This window comes from Microtus pennsylvanicus, chromosome 6 (assembly GCF_037038515.1).
Source record: "Microtus pennsylvanicus isolate mMicPen1 chromosome 6, mMicPen1.hap1, whole genome shotgun sequence".
In the NCBI taxonomy this organism is placed as follows: domain Eukaryota; kingdom Metazoa; phylum Chordata; class Mammalia; order Rodentia; family Cricetidae; genus Microtus; species Microtus pennsylvanicus.
This window is the reverse complement of record NC_134584.1, coordinates 123317232-123340324: the sequence shown is the minus strand read 5'-3', so window position 1 is coordinate 123340324 and position 23093 is coordinate 123317232. Positions and strand designations below refer to the sequence as shown.

The 23093-nt window shown below is 47.6% G+C and overlaps 2 protein-coding genes across 2 annotated transcripts in view; both read left to right on the top strand.

The window, feature by feature from the left end:
* Nup133 (nucleoporin 133) overlaps positions 1–13047 on the top strand; it is a 43890-nt gene extending 30843 nt beyond the window's left edge. The window contains exons 20-26 of the mRNA XM_075977635.1: positions 2904–3062; positions 5258–5393; positions 7291–7409; positions 8630–8710; positions 9797–9861; positions 10879–10967; positions 12825–13047. Of these exons, the coding sequence (XP_075833750.1) occupies positions 2904–3062; positions 5258–5393; positions 7291–7409; positions 8630–8710; positions 9797–9861; positions 10879–10967; positions 12825–12961 (786 nt within the window). The 3' untranslated portion in view covers positions 12962–13047. The remainder of the gene's footprint in view (positions 1–2903; positions 3063–5257; positions 5394–7290; positions 7410–8629; positions 8711–9796; positions 9862–10878; positions 10968–12824) is intronic.
* Positions 13048–18113: 5066 nt separating this feature from the next.
* Acta1 (actin alpha 1, skeletal muscle) lies at positions 18114–21508 on the top strand. The gene is made up of 7 exons (XM_075977634.1): positions 18114–18235; positions 19543–19683; positions 19778–20102; positions 20284–20445; positions 20540–20731; positions 20870–21051; positions 21129–21508. The coding sequence occupies exons 2-7, from the start codon at positions 19555–19557 to the stop codon at positions 21270–21272; spliced, it is 1134 nt and encodes a 377-aa protein (XP_075833749.1). The 5' UTR covers positions 18114–18235; positions 19543–19554; the 3' UTR covers positions 21273–21508.
* The last annotated feature ends 1585 nt before the right edge of the window (positions 21509–23093 follow it).

Sequence of the window (23093 nt, the reverse complement as noted above, 5' to 3'; positions counted from 1 at the left end):
CGAGTGCTTGAGCCTTGAACGCGTGCTCACAAGCAAGAGAGAACGTGCCTGTAGGGATCCCAGAGCACAGAGCCCAGAGCGCTCATGCAGGTTCCTGGTTCTAGACAGATACCTGTGTCACTGTAGGGATCCTAGAGCACAGAGCCCAGAGCGCTCATGCAGGTTCCTGGTTCTAGGCAGATACCTGTTTCGCTGCTGTCAGCGTGACTTAGATTGTTCCTTAATGAGCAGTTTCCCAGGCGGTGGTGGTGCACACCTTTAATCCGAGCAATCAGGAGGCAGAGGCAGGCGGATCTCTGTGAGTTCGAGACCAGCCTGGTCTACAAGAGCTAGTTCCAGGACAGGCTCCAAAACCACAGAGAAACCCTGTCTTGAAAAACCAAAAAAAAAAAAAAAAAAAAAAAAAAGAGCAGTTTATCCCGTGAGTTAACCTTGTAAAAGCCTGTCCCTCTACTAGGGAAGGAATTTTGTATAAAATTGAGACACTGCTACAGCTCCCTCACAGTACAGCTGCAGCACCCAGAGGCAACCTGTCTGAGCGCATGCTGTCAAGCACGCCTTGTTGCTGAGTAGCCTGCAGTTGTATTTGTACTGATGTTGTCGTTACTGAGTCTATGTGACAGGGCCTGTGTATTATGTATTGTGCAATGTGTTGTATAGTTGTGCCTGGTGCTTTTGATCGGCATGACTCTTAAAAAATTATTTTTATGGATTCTTGTCTGTTGACATTTTCTATAGTTTTTGCACTTTTTTTTCTCTTTTTCTTTTCTTTTTTTCTCTTCTAGTTTTGCACTTTTTTCTTTTTTTGATTTTTTTTGAGACAGGGTTTCCCTGTATAGCCTCAGCTGTCCTGGAACTCACTTTGTGGACCAGGTTAGCCTCAAACTCATAGAGATCTGCCTGCTTTTGTCTCCAAAGTGGGATTAAAGGCATGTGCCATCACAACCTGGCTTTTTCCTTTGTCTTCAATGTGCTCACTAATTACTTTGAAGTCCCATTGTGCTGTCGGTCCTATTAAGACATCACGGTTTGCTCGTGCTCCGATTGGCTTCAGCTGCCTGCTTTTTATATTGTGAATGAGGCTTTTCTGCTTCTTACATCATGTAATATTGTAGTTGAATTTACGATGTGTTTGAAAGTATGAGACTAGAAAGAGATGCACTTTTTGTCCTGGGCAAGTCTCCTCGATACTGTAGAGTTCCTAAACTAGGAGACCAAGTCTCCTTGATACTGTAGAGTTCCTAAGCTAGGAGACCAGGTCTCCTCGATACTGTAGAGTTCCTAAACTAAGAGACCAGGTCTCCTCGATACTGTAGAGTTCCTAAACCAGGAGACCAGGTCTCCTCGATACTGTAGAGTTCCTAAACTAGGACTGTTTAGTGCTGCTTCCCAGTGATTCTCCCAGCACTCAGTGCGAGCCTTTTGGGGACGACCCTACCAGATGACATTTGGGCTTATCTGGACTGCACTTTGGCACACTAGCTCGTGTGGTTATCTGTATAGAACTCCACCTTAAGGTGGCATTCTAGGATGTCGCCCCTTGGTGCTGTTGATAGAACTCCAAGTGACGACTGAGATACTTGTGTTGTCCCTAAAGGGAACCACCGGCTATAAGTGGCTGTCAATGGCTTGAGGTGTGCCCAGTGTGCCTGAGGAAAACAGGTTTGCTTTTGTTTTCCAAGATCGGGTCTCTCTCCTGATTGACCTAGAACTACTTTTGTAGATTAAACCTTGAACTCAGAGAGATCCACCTACCCTTCCCTCTGAAGTGCTGGGAGTAAAACCTCTATGCCCAGCTGAAAACAGGTTTTAATGTAACTAAGTTCCAATAGTGACGTTCGGCAGTCTGCTCCCATGAGGGCCAGTGGGTGCTCCCATGAGGGCCAGTGGGTGCTCCCATGAGGGCAGTGGGTGCTCCCATGAGGGCCAGTGGGTGCTCCCATGAGGGCAGTGGGTGCTCCCATGAGGGCAGTGGGTGCCTGTCTCCCTTTATTAATGCTGATACCAGTGGGTTCTTCTCTTCTCTCTCTCGTTCTCCTTCTGTTGTTTAGTTAAAACAAAAGAAAATAATTTTCTGTCATGTTTGTTTATGAGTGTTTTGCACGCACGTGTATGTATGTGTAACATGTGCGTGCCTGGTGCCTGAGGAGGTCAGAAGAGGACATGAGATCCCTGAAACTGTAGTTATTGGTGGTTGTGAGCCACCATGTGGTCCTCTGCAAGAGCAGCAAGTGCTCTTCATTGCTGAGTCAACTCTCCAGGCCTCGCATCAGTACTTCCTAGCAGGACCCCTGCTGAGCTGGCCGGAGGGTTGTCAAGAGAGATGGTTGAGTTCAGGACCAGGAGTGCATTGTCCCATGTGCAACAGACACTAACTGCATGGAACACGTACTTTGTTTTGTTTTGCCTTTTAATCAAATGTATATGGATGTTTTGCCTACATGGATGTCTCTGTCACATGCATGCCTGGTACTAGAGGAAGCCAGAAGAAGGTGTTGGGTCACCAGGAATTAAGTCAGTTGTGAGCCACCACGTGGGTGCTAGAAATTGGACTTGATTCCTCTGTAAGAGCAGCCAGTGATTTAAATGCTGAACCATCTCCCCAGCCCCAACACAGATATTCTTAGAATATAGGAATTACTTGCTAAAAGATTCTGCAAGGTGGCTTAGCAGCAAGTCTGATGGCCTGCGTTAGATCCCTAGGACCCACCTGGTAGAACAAGCTCCTCAAGCTGTTGTCTGACCTCCATGTGTGCACCGTGGCACGCACACATACACAGATAAACAAATGTAAAATAAAAATTTGAAGATGTCTGTTTGGAAGTCTTTGAAAGGGACTTAGTATTTTATGTTTTAAAGCTGTTTTACTAACTGTTGATACATTCTTCCGCTATTCTTTGTAGAATTTTTCAGACTTCCTCTTTCGTTGGTACCTGGAAAAAGGAAAGCGGGGCAAGTTACTGTCTCAGCCCGCTTCTCAGCATGGACAGTTGGCGAATTTCCTGCAAGCCCATGAGCATCTCAGCTGGTTACATGAGATTAACAGTCAGGAGCTAGAAAAGGTAAGGTGGCTTGGTTATGAGAAGCAGCTGGTTGTGCAGTTTAAGTGTTTTTAATTAAAGTGTTGTTGATAGCCATGCAGCCTGGACTTTTTCTCACTGGAGACAGTCTCACTGTGTAGCTCTAGCTGACTTGGAGCTCACTGTGTAGACCAGGCTGGCCTCAACTCACAGAAATCTAGTTGTTTCTACCTTCTGAGTTCTGGGATGAAAAGATATGCCACACCTGACTTAAATTCTTTCCATCATTATGTGTGTGTTCATATGCCTGAGCACTGGGTGGGGGTGGGGTGGGGTCAGAAGGTTAGTTCTTTCCACCGTAGGTTCTAGGGCTCAAACTCAGGTGGCTTGGTGCCAAGTTCGTACATCTAATGAGCCATCTCATAGACTCTCAAATAGAAGTTCTTACAGTATAGATATGCTAACTAGCCTTGTTTTCCCTTTCCTATTGCATCTATATGTTTAAACTTTATCTTACATTCTCTGGATATATATAGTTAAGATGTTTCAACGTACAATTTTTTCTATTTAAAATACTCTATTAATGGTTTGTTTTGTATATTTGTTTTTGTTTTGTTTTGTTTTTTTGAGACAAGGTTTCTCTGTAGTTTTGAAGCCTGTCCTGGAACTAGCTCTTGTAGACTAGGCTGGCCTCAAACTCACAGAGATCTGCCTACCTCTGCCTCCTGAGTGCTGGGATTAATGGTGTGCGCCACCACCACCCAGTTCTATTAATGATGTGTTAACACATACACTTCCTGTCCAAACTTACTTTCTGATGCAGTGATGAGCACTGTGACCAAGAACAACTTAGGGAAGGAGGGTTTATTTGGCTTACACTTCCCAGTGGTCATTGAAGGAAGTCGGGACAAAAGCACAGACAGGAACCATAGAGGAAAGTTGTTTACTGGCTTGTCTTCAGGTTCCCATTCAGCTACCTTTTTATATAGCCCAAGCCCATCTGCCCAAGGTAGTACTGCCTACAGTGGATCCTTCCACATCAATTAGCAGTAGAGAAAATATCCCAGCAGACACGCCCAAAGGCCAGTCTGAAAGAGGCAGTCACTCAGTTGAGATTGCTTCTTCCCAGATATGTGTAGGTTTATGTCAAGTTGACAAAAGTCTCACCAGCTGCCGGGCGGTGGCAGCAGACGCTTTTAATCCCAGCACTCGGAAGGCAGAGGCAGGTGGATCTCTGTGAGTTAGAGGCCAGCCTAGTCTACAGAGCTAGTTCCAGGATAGGCTCCAAAGCTACACAGAGAAACCATGTCTCAGTGGGGGGGGGGGGTTTAACCTCACCAACATTCCTCTTAGTCTCTCATATCATTGAAATGGTGTTGTCTTCTAATACTCAATTGTCAGTCACTGTTCTTGGTCTGTTGCAATTTTGAAAATTACGAACATTTTAGTAGTAATTTTATATAAAAAGTCATTGGTCTTATTAACGACTTCTAATAATTTTTTTTTTTTTTTTTTTGGTTTTCCGAGACAGGGTTTCTCTGTGGTTTTGGAGCCTGTCCTGGAACTAGCTCTGTAGACCAGGCTGGTCTCGAACTCACAGAGATCCACCTGCCTCTGCCTCCCGAGTGCTGGGATTAAAGGCGTGCACCACCACCGCCCTCTAATAAAAATTAAAATCACAGTATTCAGGAAGGTGTCTCAGTAAAGTGCTTGCTACCCAAATGTAAGGACCTGCGTAGGGATCCTGAGAGCCCTGTGAAGAGCCAGACCTGCAGCGCACACGTGTAATCTCACACTGGAAAGGCAGAGATGGGCAGATCCCGGGAGCTCACGGCACAGCTAGCCTTACGTCTCTGAGCTCCAAGTTCAGTGAGTGATCCTGCCTCAAAAGAAACTGGAGAGCAACTGATGGCTACACCGTGCATCTCCAGCCTGCATATACACACACATGCATGTGCAGACCACAAACACATACACAACACTCAAATTCTGAGTACAGACAGTGCAAATCAAAGTGCTCGGGACAGGATGCTAAGCCCATACACAGTTGTGTGGAGCGTGTGTTTTCTAAGGCTCCTTTCAGTGCTTGCCAAGTCCACTTGAGAGTGGGATGTGTGTTGCTTAGTGCTTTGGCTCTGACCCCAGGTAGGTACGCTGCTTACCAGTGTGTCTTCTTCCAGACTGCTGTGAGGAGAAGTGCTACTTCATATGATCTTTCCTTGTTTTGTTTATTGTAGGCTCATATGACACTGCTTGGTTTGGCAAATATGGAAACCCGTTACTTTGCAAAGAAAAAAACCCTTCTCGGCTTGAGTAAACTGGCTGCATTAGCTTCAGACCTCTCAGAGGACACGCTGCAGGAGAAGATTGAGGGTGAGAAGACATTTTGTCGGTGCACTGTGACTGCCTGCAGTCAGCCATTGCAATAGCAGCGCTGTTACCTGTTGGATGGTGTCCATACTTTGTCACTCAGACCTTCATTATTCTGCTGAGTAGGGAACAAGAGGGTTCCTGGGCTGGCCAGCCAGTCTAGACAAATAGTGAGCTCCAATTTTTAAGAGACCCTGTCTAAATAAAATAAGGCACAGAGCAATTGAAGAAAACATCCAATGTCAACCTCTGGCTTTTACACACATAAAAATGCTAAGCCATTGAGTTAAGGACTTGGAGAAAAGATAATCCCGTGTTTTCAGTACATAGACCTCTGAAATAAGAAGAGCCGCATGTTCACACTTCTGAAGTTCTGTGACATGGTCACGTATGTCATCGTATGTGCTCCTTCGCCAGTGCTTAGCCTGCTCCTGCACTCGCCACAGGGAACAGGCCATTGTGCACTTGTGTTAGCAATGTGAAGACAGAAAGGAGCTGTGCACGTAGTGACAGATTAGCATGAGCCCGAGGCCTGATGGGACCTTTGGTCATCCTTGAGCTAAACAACTGTGATGAAAATTTGGGGAACAACCAGGAAAACTTAAGGGTTTTTTGGTGGGAGGGGTTTATTTTATTTTTTGAAATAAGCATCTCACTATAAAGCCCAGGCTGGCCTTGAACTTATAGCCCTTCCATATCAGCCTCTTGAATTATGTGAATGGACATTTTTAATATTAGATGATATTACCATAAGTGTCTTAACTTCTGTAGGTTTATAATGCTCTTTGTGATTAGGTGTTCTTATTCTATTTATTTGTTTTTGTTTTTTTCAGACAGGGTTTCTCTGTGTAGCCCTGGTTGTCTAGGAACTCACTCTGTAGACCAGGCTGGGCTTGAACTTAGAGATTCACCTGCCTCTGCCTCCTGAGTGCCGGGAATGAATACATACTGAAGATATGAGATACTCAGAATTCAAATCCATGATGCCCGCAGCTTCCCTATGATAGAAAGGGCCAGAGTGGGGGAGCAGGAAAGCCAGGCATGGTGGCATAAACCTGTGATCACTGCAGCTTGGAGGCTAGAGCAGAAGAACTGGAGTTTTAAGGACAGTCTTGGCTATATCATAAACTGAAGGCCAGTCTGGGCTATGTGACACCTGTCTCAAAAAAAAAAAAAAAAAAGGAAAGGGCTAGATGTGATTGTGTATGCCTTTAATCCTAGCACTCGAGAGGTAGAAAATGGCAGACCTAGGTCTCAAAATTAAATAAGTAAATTTTGGTTATATGAGTAATTTAAATTATGGGGAAAGAAGAGTCATGTTTTGTTAGAGGTCTCCCCTGCTAAAGTAACTGCTATGGTTTTGGTTTCGTCTTGCTCCCTGGCAGTTTGTGGAAGACCATTCCTGTGTGAGTAGCGAGGCTGGTGATGGCTGCGGTGGACAGACAGCAGTCCGTCCCCTCCCCAGCAGCCCAGTGCATGGGGCAGAGAATGTGTCACATGCAGAAGCCTGGAGCCGTAGCCAATGGGGAGTCAGCCATTACTAAACGGGTGCACACACACCCAGGTTTTGTGTTCCTCTGATATATCGTGATTTCTGTATGGTACTGCCATGCTGTTTAACTGAGCTCCCCTAAAGTGAGGCCCGCAGCTGGGGCTCTGACCTCCTGAGATACATGAGTAGCTTTCTCTCTCTGCAGCCTTTTTCTGCTGCGGTGGTCATGTGTAGATCCAGGATCAGACAGTAAATCTGCTGTCATGTGGAGAATGAGCAGAGTTACTGACATCACATCTGGAGATGCTGGGGTAGCAGTGAATTGCCTGTAGAGCTGTTTGGTTTTTAATTTGCATTTGACGGATAGCAGAGGTGAAAATCTCATCATTGTCTGTTTTTGATCACCAGCAATGGCTGAGCAAGAGCGCTTCCTGCTCCACCAGGAGACCCTGCCAGAGCAGCTGCTGACTGAGAGACAGCTGAGTCTTAGCGCGATGCCTGTGTTGACTGCCCCGCAGCTCATCAGTGTAAGTGTTGGTCACAGCCTTGTCGTGTTTCTACACTCAACAGGCCTGGGTTTTCTAGACCATACTGTGGAGCTCCCAACAGGATCTTCTTCCTCCTCCTACCTTCCAGAGACCTTTTCCCTAGAAAAACTATTAGATGCAGGAAGAATTAGCAGGGTGCAGCTCTCCTGGCCCTCCAGGTGCAGGTGCTCATTCTAGGAACTAGTAGGAATCGTGGTAGTTGCTTTCTCAGAATAGGAGTGTGCTGTGAGGTAACTGTCCCCCTAGAATGTCTCTTGTTAGCAAAGGTATGTATGAGGAGCTGATATGCACAAGCTTCAGTGCTGCCTTCACCTTTCCCTGACTTCCAGATGATCCAAGGCAAGACAGAGCATCTAGTTGTGTGCACACTGCCTCCTCCTCCCCTCAGGCATTTCACCCTGAGTCTGTTCTAATTGTAGTCAAAGGAAAGTAAGCAGGCCAGAGTCTTGAGTGTAGGCCACTGTTGGCCACAGAGCTTCTGAATGGCGCTCTTTTCTGAGAGACTTCTTTGAGAGATCTAAAATGCCAGCTGTAAGCCCCAGTCTTTGATGTGTCGCTGTCTCGCTGAGACACATGGCCTGTTTAATGCTACTCTCCAGCATCAAAGGTGAAAACTATGAAATAAGTTATTTGTAAAAGATTTTTATATTATTAAAGGATTATATACAATTTTTTAAAATTAAATATGTTTTATTACATATATTATTAGCAGAGGAAGATAGGAAAAACTCATATTGATGAGATGGCAGGATTTTGAGGATCATGTACAGTTATCTGGCATCTAACTCACCAGGGAGACTGGATCACTCAGGAAGTGTTAGTTTGCTTTTACAGTGTTGAACATTAGAACTCAGGCAGGTACTCAGTAAGCCCAGCTGTATGCTAGGTTGTAGTTTTTAGAGTCATTTCAAAGAGTAGCCTTCCAAAAGCCATGGGCTGAGTGGCCCTCTGAATTTATGTCAGAGATTGTACATGAAGCCTGCTGAAAAGTTTACACTATATTCTTAACCTAAAATTTCTGGCATTTTAAAAAGAATGTATGTCCTGTTGTTAGACAAACTGCTCTAATCAGAATACAGCTCCCAAGTGTGACACTGTTCTTGGCCACGAAACTGTGTGCAGATTATATCGAAGAAACCCGTGCCTTATTTTCTTCGTAAACCTTTCTGGTTAATCTTCTATCGTGGAACTTGTTGCAGCTGTACATATGTGAGGAAAACAGAAGAGCCAATGAATATGATTTTAAGAAAGCCTTGGACTTGCTGGAATATATTGATGAGGTAAGAAATGGCTCTGTCTAGCTGGGCATGGTGGCATGCACCTTTAATCCCAGCACTCAGCAGGCAGAGGCAGGCGGATCTCTGCGAGTTTTGGTTAAGAGCCTAAGGTTATTTCCCTGTGGCTCTTGGAAGACAGCCAGCCAACCAGACTGTTAGAAGAGCTGGCAGCAAACACCAGTTCTAGAGAATCCATTGCTGTGCCAGCCCTTTGGCCATTTTGGGATTGGGGAGTGAGATTGAAACAGGATATTGGTGTGCCAGCAATCCTTAATTCAGCCTCCCACCTCCCAGCTGCTAAGCTCGCAGGTGTTTTTGTTCTGTGCATGCGTGTTTATGTATGCATGCATCCATCTGTGCACGTGGGTATGGAGGTCAGAAGTCAGGAGTTCCCACATCAGACAGCCTCGAGTATCATCCTCAGAAGCACCGTCCACATCTTTTGGGACAAGGTTGTTTGTTGCCCTGAAGCTCACCAGTTAGATTGCACTGGCCAGTGAGACCCAGGGATCCTCCGTTCTCTCCCTCCCCACTGCAGGGATTACAAGTATGCACTACCTCACCCAGCATTCGTACATGCATTCCAGGGCTGGATCCTCTTATTTGTAAGGCAAACACTTTACTCACTAGGATTTTCCCCTATATAACCCCTTTAATAATCTTTACCTCTTAGTGTTCCTGATGCACTCAGAGTGATCTGAAGTCAGCACAGATATCAGCAGTACTAACACTTTAGAGAAAGAGGGGGCAGGGGACTGGGAGAGGTGTCTCAGAAGTTAAGAACTCTTGCTGCTTTTGCAGAGAACCCAGGTGTGTGCCTAGCACCCACATGGCAGCTTACAACCGTCTGTAACTCCAGTTCCAGAAGATCCTGTGCCCTTTTTCTAGCCTCCTTGTGCATCCTGCACACTTGCAGTGCAATTACACACATACAATCAGAATATTCATAAACATAAAAAATAAATTCTATAGATGGTGGTGGTGGTCATGAATTAATGCAGAACGACAGTGTTAATTGGGGGTTAATACAATTAAAATTGTACATTTTAAAGCCCAGTTTTAATCAGGCTGTTGTGTTTTGCTGTGAAGGAGGAAGATGTGAGCATCGATGAGCTGAAGCTGGAGATCCTGTGCAGAGCCCTGCAGAGAGATGAGTAAGACCTTGCTGGGCTCCGTCCGCAGGCAGGAACTGCTCCCATCAGAGCTGTAACTTTGGTGTACAGTCGGGCTTATCTGCTTCTGGGTATTTCAGCATGCTTTGAACGTAGTAATAGTTTCAAGACTTTGCTGTTTTGTTTTGTTTTTTAAAACAGGGTTTCTCTGTATAGCCTTGGCTGTTCTGGCTTTCCTGGAACTCTCTGTAGACCAGGCTGGCCTCAAACTCACAGAGATCCAACAGCCTCTGGCTCTTGAGTGCTGGGATTAAAGGTGTGCACCTCCACCTAGCTCTTTAGGGATTTTGAGACAGGGTTTCTTTGTGTAGTTTTGGATGTCCTGGGACTCATTCTATAGACCAGGCTGGCCTTGAACTCACAGAGATCCGCCTTCCTCAGCATCCTGAGTGCTGGCATTAAAGGTGTGCGCCACCACCACCTGGCTTTTATTTTTAAGATCTAGTTTATGCCTATGAATGTTTTTGCTGAGTGTATGTCTGTGCAACACATGTGTACCTGGTGCCCACAGAGGTCATAAGGTGCTACCCCCAAATTAGAGTCCCAGATCATTGGGAGCCGCCGCTGGCATTAAAGGTGTGCACCACTGACTGGATTTGTTACTTGGAGCGTTTTCTTCAGAAAGGCGCCTCACACCGGGTATTATGAAACGCACCTGAGAGGCCGAGGCATGAGGGTCAGGAGCTCAGGGCCAGCCTGCACTACATACTGCACTACATGGCGAATGCTCTGCACCCCACTCCCACCCCGGTGGGGTCGGGAAAGCCTTTGTAAAACTGTGCTGGTAGCGATGGCATTGGCGTCTGCTGCCAGTGTAGCTTAGGTCAAAACAGAGTTAGATGGGTCCCTATTTAAAGCCCATTATTTGGTAACTTGAAGCAGGATTGCAGAACTTGACACTCCATCCCACGGCCATGAAGAGAAAACCACAGTAGCAAACAAAACCCTTTCTCTCAGCTACCAGGTTGATTCTGTTTTCCTCCTGATTTTCTCTTCCAGCTGGTCTAGTTCAGACGGCAAAGATGATCCGATTGAAGTCTCTAAAGACAGTGTGTTTGTGAAGATCTTGCAGAAACTTATAAAAGATGGTAAGTGGTTTATTAACTGTTAGAAATTAAATGTCGCAGCCAGGAGTGCTGGAGCATGTCTTTAATCCCAACTCAGGAGGCAGAGGCAGGTGGATCTCTGTGAGTCTGAAGCCAGCCCTGTCTAAAAGGGGAGTTCCAAGACTTACACAGAGAAACCTTGTTTCCAAAAGGAACAAAAGAAGCACTGATGTCTGTTGGTTTTGGATACCGTGGGAATTGGGTGTTGCCAACATTGACATGGCACAGAGGGTCAGTGAAACAAGCCTGCATACGGGATGAAGCCGGTTCTCAGTGCAGCTGCTTTTCCACTCTCTGCACCGGGAGACCTGGGTTAAGGTGCAGTTCTCCACCCGATGACACAGACTCTGGTTCTAACAGGAAAAGTCCCATGGCAGGCAGCTCACAACTGCCTGTAACTCCAGTTCCTTAGTAAACAGAACCCTCTTCTGGCCTCCATAATCACGCGCACACACATGGCACAAACATACACACATGAAATAAAAACGAGGGCTGCTGAGCTAGCTCAGCAGGTGAAGACACTTTGACCACACCTGAGGCCCTGAATTCAATCACCGTGACCCATATGGGGAAGGAGACAACCAACTGCCAAAAACTGTCATCTGAGCTTCACACGCATACACGCTAGAGAGGTGGTTCATCAATTAAGAACGTTTGTTCATTCCAGCATCCACACGGTGACTCACAACTGTCTGTGACTCCAGTCCCAGGGAATCTGAAGTCCTCACCTTTGCAGGTACCAGGCACATATGTGGTGGGCATTCATACTTGCAAGCAAAACACTCATACACATAAATGCCTCAATAAATAATTTTTTAAAGGAAATTAATTTAAAAATTAAAAATTGGTGCTGAAGAGATGGCTAAACAGTTAGGAGTGCTTCCTGTTCTTCCAGAGGAGCTGAGTTTGATTCCCAGCACCCACATGGTGGCTCACAACTGTCTGTAATTCCATTTCTAGGGAAGAGAACGCCTGACCTGAGGACACGGCACACATGCATACACAGACTTGCAATCAGAATGCTCACAAGCATAATTTTCTAAAACAAAGTGAAATTGCAAGATAGATATACACATCCATCTTCAACATAAAACTAAAATTCAATTTAGAAATGAAAATAAGAGAATGTTTTCTGTCGTGTGCTGGAACTTTTGGGCTCAAGGGGTCCTCTCCCCAGCCTCCTGTGTGCTATGACAGGACAGGCACCCAGGTTCAACTAACTTTACAGTGTTGTAGCTAGCTCCTGATTCCCCAAATAGGGCAACACGGAATGACTGCTAGCTGAAAACTTCCATACTGAAGGAATGTCTTGTGGTTTTTTGAGACAGGGCTTCTCTGTGTAGCTCTGACGGTCCTGGAACTAGATCTAGCTCTGTTATTAGGATGGCCTCAAACTCAGAGATCCGCCTGCAGCTGTCTTCAAGTGCTGAGTGCTGGGATTAAAGGTGTCTTAAACTGGCTGGACGGTGGTGGCGCATGCCTTTAATCCCAGCACTTGGGAGGCAGAGGCAGGCGGATCTCTGTGAGTTTGAGGCCAGCCTGGTCTACAAAGGGAGTTCCAGGACAGGCTCCAAAGCTACAGAGAAACCCTGTCTCGAAAAACCAAAAATAAAAAAAAAATAAAAAATAAAAAAAAGGTTGTCTTAAACTGTAGAAAATGAAAATTGCAGATTCTACTACAGACCTCACCTGGAGTGGCTGCTTTTCCCAGTCAGAGCCTGCAGGTGGCTCTGAAGAGGCCGTTGTCAGACAGAGGGCACTGTGACTGGGAGGAGGCTCCAGTGTGGGGCACCACCAGCCTCTCATTCCCTGGGCAGTGACTATGTCTTCTGTTTGCAGGCATCCAGCTCAGCGAATACTTGCCAGAGGTGAAGGACCTACTTCAAGCAGAGCATCTGGGAAACCTGAAGTCCAACCCTTACTTTGAGTTTGTTCTAAAAGCAAATTATGAATATTATGTCCAGGGACAGATGTGACATTTGTAAAAAATGGTTGTTTCTAAAATTTGTATAAATGTTTGCTTATAAAAGTTTGAGTCTAAAAAAAACTAGGTTTTAATCAACTTGAAGTTTATATAGTTTCATCTGTGGCAGCAAGGTTTTTTCATGCTTTACTTGGGAGCTATAATACAAAATTGGGGCATAACCCTAATTTTCTTTCAGTTGTAAGGTATTTTCTTCTCATTTTCTACTTGAAGTCACCCTTGTTTCTGTGCGGCTGCCCTTTCTCCAGCCTTCCTTGGTCCAAGGAGGCGGGCAGTTTCTCTCTGGCCCTGTCTCCTTGTGCACAGTATACCTGTTCTGAGGATTGGTTTTTCTTTTTTCTTTCTTTTTTTTTTAATTGATTTTTATTGAGCTCTACATTTTTCTGTGCTCCCCTCCTTATCTTTCCCCTCCCCTTCAACCCTCTCCCAAAGTCCCCATGCTCTCAATTTACTCAGGAGATTTTGTCTTTTTCTACTTCCCATGTAGATTAGATCCATGTATGTCTCTCTTAGGGGCCTCATTGTTGCCTAGGTTCTTTGGGATTGTGATTTGTAGGCTGGTTTTCTTGGCTTTATGTTTTAAAACCATTTATGAGTGGGTACATGTGATAATCGTCTTTCTGGGTCTGGGTTACCTCACTCAAAGTGATGTTTTCTAGCTCCATCCGTTTGCCTGCTAATTTCAAGCTGTCGTTATTTTTTTCTGCTGTGTAGTACTCCATTGTGTAAATGTACCACGTTTTCCTTATGCATTTTTTAGTTGTGGGGCATTTAGGTTGTTTCCAAGTTCTGTGTCAAAAATCAGGTGTTCGAAAGTGTGTGGATTATATATCCGGGTCTTCCATTCAGTTCCATCGGTCCTCCTGTCTGTTTTTATGCCAATACCAGGCTGTTTTCAGTACTGTAGCTCTGTAGTAGAGTTTGAAGTCAGGGATTGTGATGCCTCCATAAATTCTTTTATTGTACAGGATTGTTTTGGCTATCCTGGGTTTTTTGCTTTTCAATATGAAGTTGAGTACTGTTCTTTCGAGGTCTGTGAAGATTTTTGCTGGTATTTTGATGGGCATTACATTGAATCTGTAGATTGCTTTTGGTAAGATTGCCATTTTTACTATGTTAATTCTACCTACCCAAGAGTATGGGAGGTCTTTCCACTTTCTGGTGTCTTCTTCAATTTCTTTCTTCAAAGATTTAAAGTTCTTGTCATACAAGTCTTCCACTTGTTTGGTTAGAGTTACTCTGAGATATTTTATCCTATTTGTGGCTATTGTGAAAGGTGATGTTTCTCTGATTTCTTTCTCAGCCCATTTATCATCTGTGTACAGGAGGGCTACTGATTTTTTTTTAAGTTATTCTTGTATCCTGCTACATTGCTGAAAGTGTTTATGAGTTGTAGAAGTTCCTTGGTAGAATTTTTGGGGTCGCTTATGTAAACTATCATATAATCAGCAAACAGTGAGAGTTTGACTTCTTCTTTTCTGATATGTATCCCCTTGATCTCCTTTTGGTGTCTTATTGCTCTAACTAGGATCTCAAGAACTATATTGAATAGATATGGAGAGAGTGGACAACCTTGTTTTTTCAGTGGGATTGCTGTGAGTTTCTCTCCATTTAACATGTTGGCTGTTGGCTTGCTGTATATTGTCTTTATTGTGCTTTGGTATGTTCCTTGTATCCCTGCTTTCTCTGAGACCTTTATCGTGAAGGGATGTTGTATTTTGTTGAAAGCTTTTTCAGCATCTAATGAGGTGATCATGTGGTTTTTATTTTTCATTTTGTTTTTATGGTGGATTACGTTGACAGATTTTTATATGTTGAAACATCCCTGCATCTGTGGGATGAAGCCAACTTGGTCATGGTGGATGATGGTTCTGATGTGTTCTTGGATTCGATTTGCCAGTATTTTATTTAGTATTTTTACATCAATGTTCATGAGTGAGATTGGTCTGTAATTCTCTTTCTTAGTTTTGTCTTTCTGTGGTTTGGGTATCAGGGTAATTGTAGCCTCATAAAAAGAGTTTGGCAATGTTCCTTCTCTTTCTATATTATGGAATAATTTGAGGAGTATTGATATTAGTTCTTCTTTGAAAATCTTGTAGAATTTTGAGCTGAAACTATCTGATCCTGGGTCTTTTTTGGTTGGGAAGCTTTTGATGACTGTTTCTATTTCTTCAGCAGTTATAGGTCTATTTAATTTGCTTATCTGGTCTTGATTTAATTTTGGTAAGTGATATTTATCCAGAAAGTTGTACATTTCCTTCAAGTTTTCCAATTTTGAGTATATACATATATACAGTTTCTACATATATATGTATGTTTTATACAGTATATACATATGTAAAACAAACATTTTTAAATTGTTTTTATTGAGCTATATATTTTTCTCCACTCCCCTCTTTTCCTCTCCCCTTCTGCCCTCTCCCATGATCCCCATGCTCCCAATTTACTCAGGAGATCTTATCTTTTTCTACTTTCCATGTAGATTAGACCCATGTATGTCTCTTTTAGGGTCCTCTTTGCTGGCTAAGTTCTCTGGGATTGTAAATTGTAGGCTGCTCTTTCTTTGCTTTATGTCTAAAAGCCACTTATGAGTGAGTAACAAGCTTCTTCTAAGATAAGATCTGGTATGTGGCTCTGGCTGGCCTCAGACTCTCTCATGCCGCGGCCTCCCAGGGGCTGGAGTACAAGTGAGCACCATTAGTCCTGGCCAGAACATTTTTTAAAAGGCATTTCACTTTTTCTTCATGTGAAGAAAAAACACAAGTAACTGTTTAACCAGAAAGCCTTGGGTTACTGTTTCGATGGGCCTGGTGTGCCCGACCACCTTTTGTTTCTTACAAGGTGTGGTGGGTACTTTGCACACCATGACTCTGTTCTCAGCAAAGCCTTGCCAAAAGTTTTTCCTCGCCTGCTAAGTCCAGGTCCCTTGTACAGATCCACGTTTTGATGTGCTGTGGCCTTAATAAAAACAAGGGGTGTTTTACTCCATAGGGGCCAGTTTGTGAGGCCAGCATATGGTTCAGCCGGCAAGCACAGCAAACCTAGCAGCCTGAGCTCAGCCCCCAGAATCTCCGTGAAGGTGGAAGGAGAGAACCAACTCCAGAACTGTCCTGACCTCTCGTGTGCACCTCCGTAGGGCTCTGGTTCTAGGCTGCGAGGGTCGAAGGGTGGGGCGTCCCTGGCTGCTGACATTGCAGTGCCGCCTGCTCTCTGTCCGTATGTTTGCCTCTTGGTGTGAGACGGGAAGGGGCAAAGTGGAGAAAAGCGTGAACGTACAGCCCTGCCCAAAGCATCTGGGAGGCCGGCAGGAAGATGGTGAGTTTGAGTCTAGCCAGGATTCCAGAGAGAGCCCTTGTGAGGCAAGGAAAGGGCGGTGCTGCTGAGGTCAGAGTGCATCTGCCCCTCGCGCACCTGCCCACTGCTGTGCTGGGTGTGGTGCGGTGGGTTTCCTGGAGTTTGCAAGCACTTGGTCAAAGTTGACTTTGGATGTGCTGATACCGTGCTGAGCAGAGAAAACTTTGTAGTGGGATGAGCAGGCGTCACAGTGAGCACTTGCTGGAATCCGGGGCAGTACATACAGCCCAGCCCCTCTGATGTCCAGGAACGGCATCAGCACTTTTTTCCCTATGCTCAGAGCCCAAATAAATGACTCCCCAAAGCTGGACATAGTGTGCCTTTGCTGCGTGTTTCTTTCTAATAGTTCTGTTGCCCCAGCATGAGGTAAAGACAAAGCCACAGAGCTAATAGTGACCCTGTTAGGCTGTGCAGTCCACAGTTTAGGGAGAGCTGTGGGGGAGTCTAGAGGAAGCTCGGCGGGCCTCTGTCCTCAGCGTCTGCACCTGTCCCAGCTGCTGAGCTGGTCTCCACTCCAAATGTGAACAGCTATTTTGGGAACTCTCAAGCCATCAGAAAAGTGAGCGGCTCCATGGTGGCTTGGCTCCGACGCACCCCCAAAATATGTGGTTGGCCACATAACGCTTTCTTGGGCATTCTGTTCCTCCCTGCCCAAATTGAGACAAGCGCCAACAGACGAACAACCTCTGCTCACCCCCACCCCACCTTCCATAAGTAGCTCCTAGAAACCCCAAGGCCGATCCTCATCTATCAGCGGTATAAATAGTCCCACACAGGACTGGCAGGTGGTGGCTCCAAGGTGGATGGGAAGCAGCCGGGTTGACAGACATCATCCTCTAAATATAAAGATGAGTCTGCCCGGGAGAAGCCACTCCTGGGCTCCCGTGTAAGGTCTTGGTGCTCCTTAGGACATCCGTCAGCGTCTCTCTCCCTTCTTTCAGACCCGGGGAGGGACGCATTGCCACCAAGGGGGTATCATCTGCTCAACCCAGTCAACGAAATGAGAGTTGGGAGTTAGGGACCCCCACACACTCTGACCCCTCTATTCCTTTCAAGAGAACACTGCAGAATGTAGGGGATAGCTCGAGTGCCCTGGTCTCACATGCCTTGTGCCAGGGCCATATAACCCCCATGCCTTCTCTCGCTGCCACCTCCTCCCTCTCCCGACAGTTGTCCGCCCTGTGACAGCTGCGTGTCCTACACTGACTGACAATCTGTGGGGGTAGGGGGGCTAGGGAGGAAGATGTGGGTCAGACCTATGATTTGGGGGGCTTCGAAGTGGGAAGGAAAATGGAATTCAAATGTGGGGCTCATTTTTCCATCCCTACCTGGGGCCTGTGACCCCTCCCAGCTCACCTGACCACAGGGCTCCCTCCCTTGGGCTTAAGCATCAGAGCTTGGTAGCCTGAGTTAACCCATACATGGGGTGTAACGTGCCAGGTCAGGAATCCGGTACCTTCTCAGCGGCTCGTGTGCTCGGGGTGGGCAGAGCTGGGGGGACCTTTGAAACAGGTAGAGTTTGGGAAGTGAAGACCAGTCATCTGCAAAAACAGTGACCTTTGGCCCAGCCCATCTCCACAGTGAGCATTGGAGGCAGTTGGGAGGGGTGGACAGCTGGGGATACTCTCCATATATGGTCCGGTCCGGTCCTAGCTACCTGGGCCAGGGCCAGTCCTCTCCTTCTTTGGTCAGTGCAGAAGACCCGGGCGGGGACCTAGGCTGAGAACCAGCCGAAGGAAGGGCTCTAGTGCCCGACACCCAAATATGGCTTGGGAAGGGCAGCAACATTCCTTCGGGGCGGTGTGGTGAGAGCGCCGAGGACTATATAAAACCTGAGCTAAGGAACAGACGGCCACACGGACGTGAAGCCTCACATCCCACCCTTGGCACCCAGGGCCAGAGTCAGCAGCAGGTAGGGTGGAGGGGGGGGCACCCGGAGGACCTAACAGAGCAAGCTCATTAGCCTTGGGCCTGTAGCTAGCACTGCGCTCTGCCCTAGAGGCAGGCAGTTAAAGAGGAAATTTGGCTCTGCAGGTTTCTCCAAACTCACCTGCAGTCCATTTGAGCTGTTGACTTGGCATTTAGGATACGCCTGAGCTCTGAGAGCTACCCACCACCATCCCCATATTCTCCGCTCCCCCCCCCCCCCCCACTGAGGACTAAATCCAGGTCCTCCTGAAAGTGAGCAAGCCAGTGCTCTCCTACTGAGCCACACACGAGCCCCTGGCTGGTTGAAATATATTTTTTTTAATTTTTTTTTTATGAGAGGGTTTCTTTGTAGCTTTGAAACCTGTCCTGGCACTAGCTCTATAGACCAGGCTGACCTCAAATGCACAGAGATCCGCCTGCCTCTTCCTCCTTAGTGCTGGGATTAAAGGCATGCACCACCGCCGCCCAGCTGGTTGAAATATTTTTTTGTCCCCTCGTTTCATCCCCTCCTTCCTTCTCTCCCTTTCTATGCTGGGACCAAATCTGAGCCCTCTCTCGTAGAGCTACTGGCCCTGGTTGACTGATTTGAAGATGTGTTTGAAGATTCAGCCTTGTCTTAGCCGTGGGGCAACTTCCTCAGCCCAAGGCTTTTATTCTTTTCTTTTTTCTCTCTCTTTCTTTTCCCCTCGAGACAGGGTTTTGTGGTAGTTTTAGAGGCTGTCCTGGAACTAGCTCTTGTAGACCAGGTCTGCCTCCCAAGTGTGAGTGCCATCACTGCCGGGCTAGCCCAAGGCTTTTCTAAAATCAGCAAGGCCAAGCTAATCGCTGGAATAGGAGACAGGCAGAAGTGTCCTTTCTGAGTTTGGGATGTTGTGGGTGTTCAAACCGGCAACTTCTCCTTAGGACAGTATTACCCTTCCCTGGGCAGCATCCTCCACCCTCTCACAGGAGAGGCAGGTGGGCAGCGGAACTGGATGCCTCCTTCACGGATGACATTGGGAAGTAGAGAGGATAGCATTAGTGCCAGTGGTGGGGTAAAGCTAGGGGGTCTTGGGTCTCCAGAGGATGTCTGCTGCATACCTAGTTGGAGGATTTAGCGTGGTCCACAGACTGCCTCGCTTAGCAAAAGCACAGTTTTGAGCTGGGACAGCATTCTCTGGCCTTCGGCAAGGGGCTGGCAGAAAGAAGCCTCTGGATCTCCAGAGGAAAGGTGGGTTGGGTGGGAGCTTCACCCTAACCCACGCCACAGGCACACTAATGCTCAACACCGCTATGGCCTTGCCCTTGCAGAAACTAGACACCATGTGCGACGAAGACGAGACCACCGCCCTCGTGTGTGACAACGGCTCTGGCCTGGTGAAAGCCGGCTTTGCCGGGGATGACGCCCCCAGGGCTGTGTTCCCATCCATTGTGGGCCGCCCCCGACACCAGGTCAGTCTGCTGCCAGGGAAAGGTAGGTTCACTGAGTACAGCCCATGCTTCCTCCCCATCTGTAGTAACAAGTGTCTGATGTCTCCATCTACAGGGTGTCATGGTGGGTATGGGTCAGAAGGACTCCTACGTGGGCGATGAGGCCCAGAGCAAGCGAGGTATCCTGACCCTGAAGTACCCCATCGAGCATGGCATCATCACCAACTGGGACGACATGGAGAAGATCTGGCACCACACCTTCTACAATGAGCTTCGTGTGGCCCCTGAGGAGCACCCGACCCTGCTCACCGAGGCCCCCTTGAACCCTAAAGCTAACCGCGAGAAGATGACCCAAATCATGTTTGAGACCTTCAACGTGCCTGCCATGTACGTGGCCATCCAGGCGGTGCTGTCTCTCTATGCCTCTGGCCGTACCACCGGTAAGTGCCCATGCATGGCCCACTCTGGGTCAGGTAGTCTTCCAACATCCCAGCCTACCTTCTTAGTTCTGTGCCCTGCACCATCCCCATCCAATCCCTGATGTTCCCTGCCCTCTCCCAGTGCTGTTGTCCCTGCTCTTGCTGCCTTCCCTCCCGCTCACGCACTGCCCCTCCCCTGCAGGCATTGTGTTGGATTCTGGGGACGGTGTCACCCACAATGTGCCCATCTATGAGGGCTATGCCCTGCCACACGCCATCATGCGTCTGGACCTGGCCGGACGTGACCTTACTGACTACCTGATGAAGATTCTCACCGAGCGTGGCTATTCCTTCGTGACCACAGGTGCGTACTTTCAACCGCGGAGGGCGGGCCGCTGAGGGCGAGCACGCGCCCCGGGCCTTGTCCTGAGACCTCCCTTTTGCTTCTGCCCCTACAGCTGAGCGCGAGATCGTGCGCGACATCAAAGAGAAGCTGTGCTATGTGGCCCTGGACTTCGAGAATGAGATGGCCACCGCTGCCTCCTCCTCCTCCCTGGAGAAGAGCTACGAGCTGCCCGACGGGCAGGTCATCACCATTGGCAATGAGCGTTTCCGTTGCCCGGAGACGCTTTTCCAGCCCTCCTTCATCGGTGAGCCGTCCGCCCCCGATAGGCTGGTGTACCGGGATCTGTCTCCTTCCCCCTACGCCTCAGCGTACCGGGTCTCGACCCGGTGCCCTTAGTCCCCTGACTCTGTGGTTGCTCACACTGCCTCTTCCCGGGCACCAGGCATGGAATCCGCGGGGATCCATGAGACCACCTACAACAGCATTATGAAGTGCGACATTGACATCAGGAAGGACCTGTACGCCAACAACGTCATGTCAGGGGGCACTACCATGTACCCTGGTATCGCTGACCGCATGCAGAAGGAAATCACAGCTCTGGCTCCCAGCACCATGAAGATCAAGGTGGGTGACGTGGCTGGTGTGGGCGGAGACCCGGGGGCGGTGGGAACACGCAGTCATCTGATTCTCTTGTCTTACAGATCATCGCCCCCCCTGAGCGTAAGTACTCAGTGTGGATCGGCGGCTCCATCCTGGCCTCGCTGTCCACCTTCCAGCAGATGTGGATCACCAAGCAGGAGTACGACGAGGCCGGCCCATCCATTGTGCACCGCAAATGCTTCTAGGCGTCCCCTCATCTGTGTACATTCTCTCTCCTCAGGACGACAGTCGTGCTGCGGTTGCAGGGCGGCCCCATCCTCCGCCAGGGCTCCGTCGCCGCCACTGCGACCAGCACCTGTTTTTGACCTGTACATAGATTGACACGTTTTACCTCGTTTTGTTATTTTTCAAACAAAACCCTGTGAACGGAAATGGAAAACTTGAAGCATTAAAGCCAGCCATTCTGTTTTGCTGCAATAAAGCCTGTGTTGTCTTTATTTATGGGGGGGGGCAGGAGAAAGACCCACAGCCTGTCATTTTTCACAGAGCTCCAACGGGGTGCTCTCCTTAAGAAACAAAGTTAGGAAGTTACGTCTTCTCACCCTTCTGGACCATAGCCACTACCCCACTCCCCCATAGGGGACTGGAGAGGCTTGCCCTGTGTCTGGCGGAGGCTGTGTGAGGCTTCTTCCTGCTTCAAAGCTTTCTAAGCCGCGACCGCTGCCGGCTAAGTGGGCTAGCGCTGACCGTGGTGCTGCCCGGAGCACCTCTCAAATCTGCCTCAGGCCAGGGCTGGAAACTGGATTCTCAAGTCTAACCAAAAACTTGCATTCTGTACATAACGACAATCTTAACCATCGCTGTCCCTTCAAAACTGGGAAGTCCTTTGCCCCCTTCCTATCAAATGCTGGTGGCTGTTCTTGTAGGACTGTGGAGAAGGTACCAGGGAGGGAGGGCAAGGAGGGATTCAGAGTCTGTGGAAAGGAAGGCTGCTACTGAAGGCAGCTAGCAAAGTGGAAGGCTGGCAGCCAGGCTCCCAGGAGGAAACATAAGCACAGGAATTGGTTACTGCTCACCATTCTTCAAACTCCAACCCAGCGCCTTGAGTATCCTAGGGTAGCTCTGCACTACAGAGCGACAACCAAGCCACCACCAAATGGGTACAAGCCACGACTTTGAAATCCTGCAGGACATAGACAAACATCTTAGACAGGTTCTCATGTGCAGTGGAGGCTGGCCTTGAACTCTCAGTCATCCTCCTGCCTCAGCCTCTCTATTGCTGGCATTGTACCAGTAACACCAGACCCAACCTTGCTGTTAAAAGTAGCTTTCTATTCCTAGTCAATATTTCCAAGAGCAGTGGTCCAAATAAAACAGATTCCAACTCAAGAAAGGAAACAAACTCACTTAGAAACGTGTTTACAGATACGGTTGAATGTGTGGCTGGGGGGGTTGTTTCCTCCTTTCTTTCCTATTGAAGAGCTCCAGAAGTTTCCAAGGCCCCCCAGGACATTGATCAGAAGAACTGGCTTCTAGATAAAGCTTCAGACTTTGTTACAATGAGCACATGGTACTAGACTTACTGCAAACCACCTGTTTGTTCTACCTAGCATGAAGGAAAGTTTAAAATCATCAGTGTCGATGTCCCCTCATTGCTTCTGAAGCTCTGCTCAACTCCTCCGTGGAGCCTGGGACTTTTACCCCAATCTCTGATGTCATGGGGTTTGTTTCTTGTTTCCAATGGGGTTTCTTTTAGCCAAAGACAGAGGATGACCTTGAACTTCTGATCCCTCTGGGACTAACGGGCTACTCTAGCGTGCCCAGTTTGTGGAGTGCTGGGGGTAGAACCAGGGCTTCGCATATGTTATGCAAGCACTCTCCCAGCTGAGCCCCAGTCCTAGCCCAGCTGCTGTGTTTCAAGCTGCTCTGTTTCTTGGACTAAACACGAGTCTGCCAAGTCCCCAGGAGGATGAGCAGCAGCTGGGAGGCCAGGGGCCTGAAGGCCTGCAGTCTAAAACTAGCACATAACATGTCCGTGAACCATCTGAACCATGAAAAAACCAAAC

Bases quoted from the DNA above. Each gene is read 5' to 3' on its own strand.
- Acta1 (XM_075977634.1), top strand. From the start codon at position 19,555: ATGTGCGACGAAGACGAGACCACCGCCCTCGTGTGTGACAACGGCTCT. The intron at 20,446-20,539 runs GTGCGTACTTTC...CTGCCCCTACAG, and splicing joins CTATTCCTTCGTGACCACAG to CTGAGCGCGAGATCGTGCGC. The intron at 20,732-20,869 runs GTGAGCCGTCCG...CCCGGGCACCAG, and splicing joins TTTCCAGCCCTCCTTCATCG to GCATGGAATCCGCGGGGATC.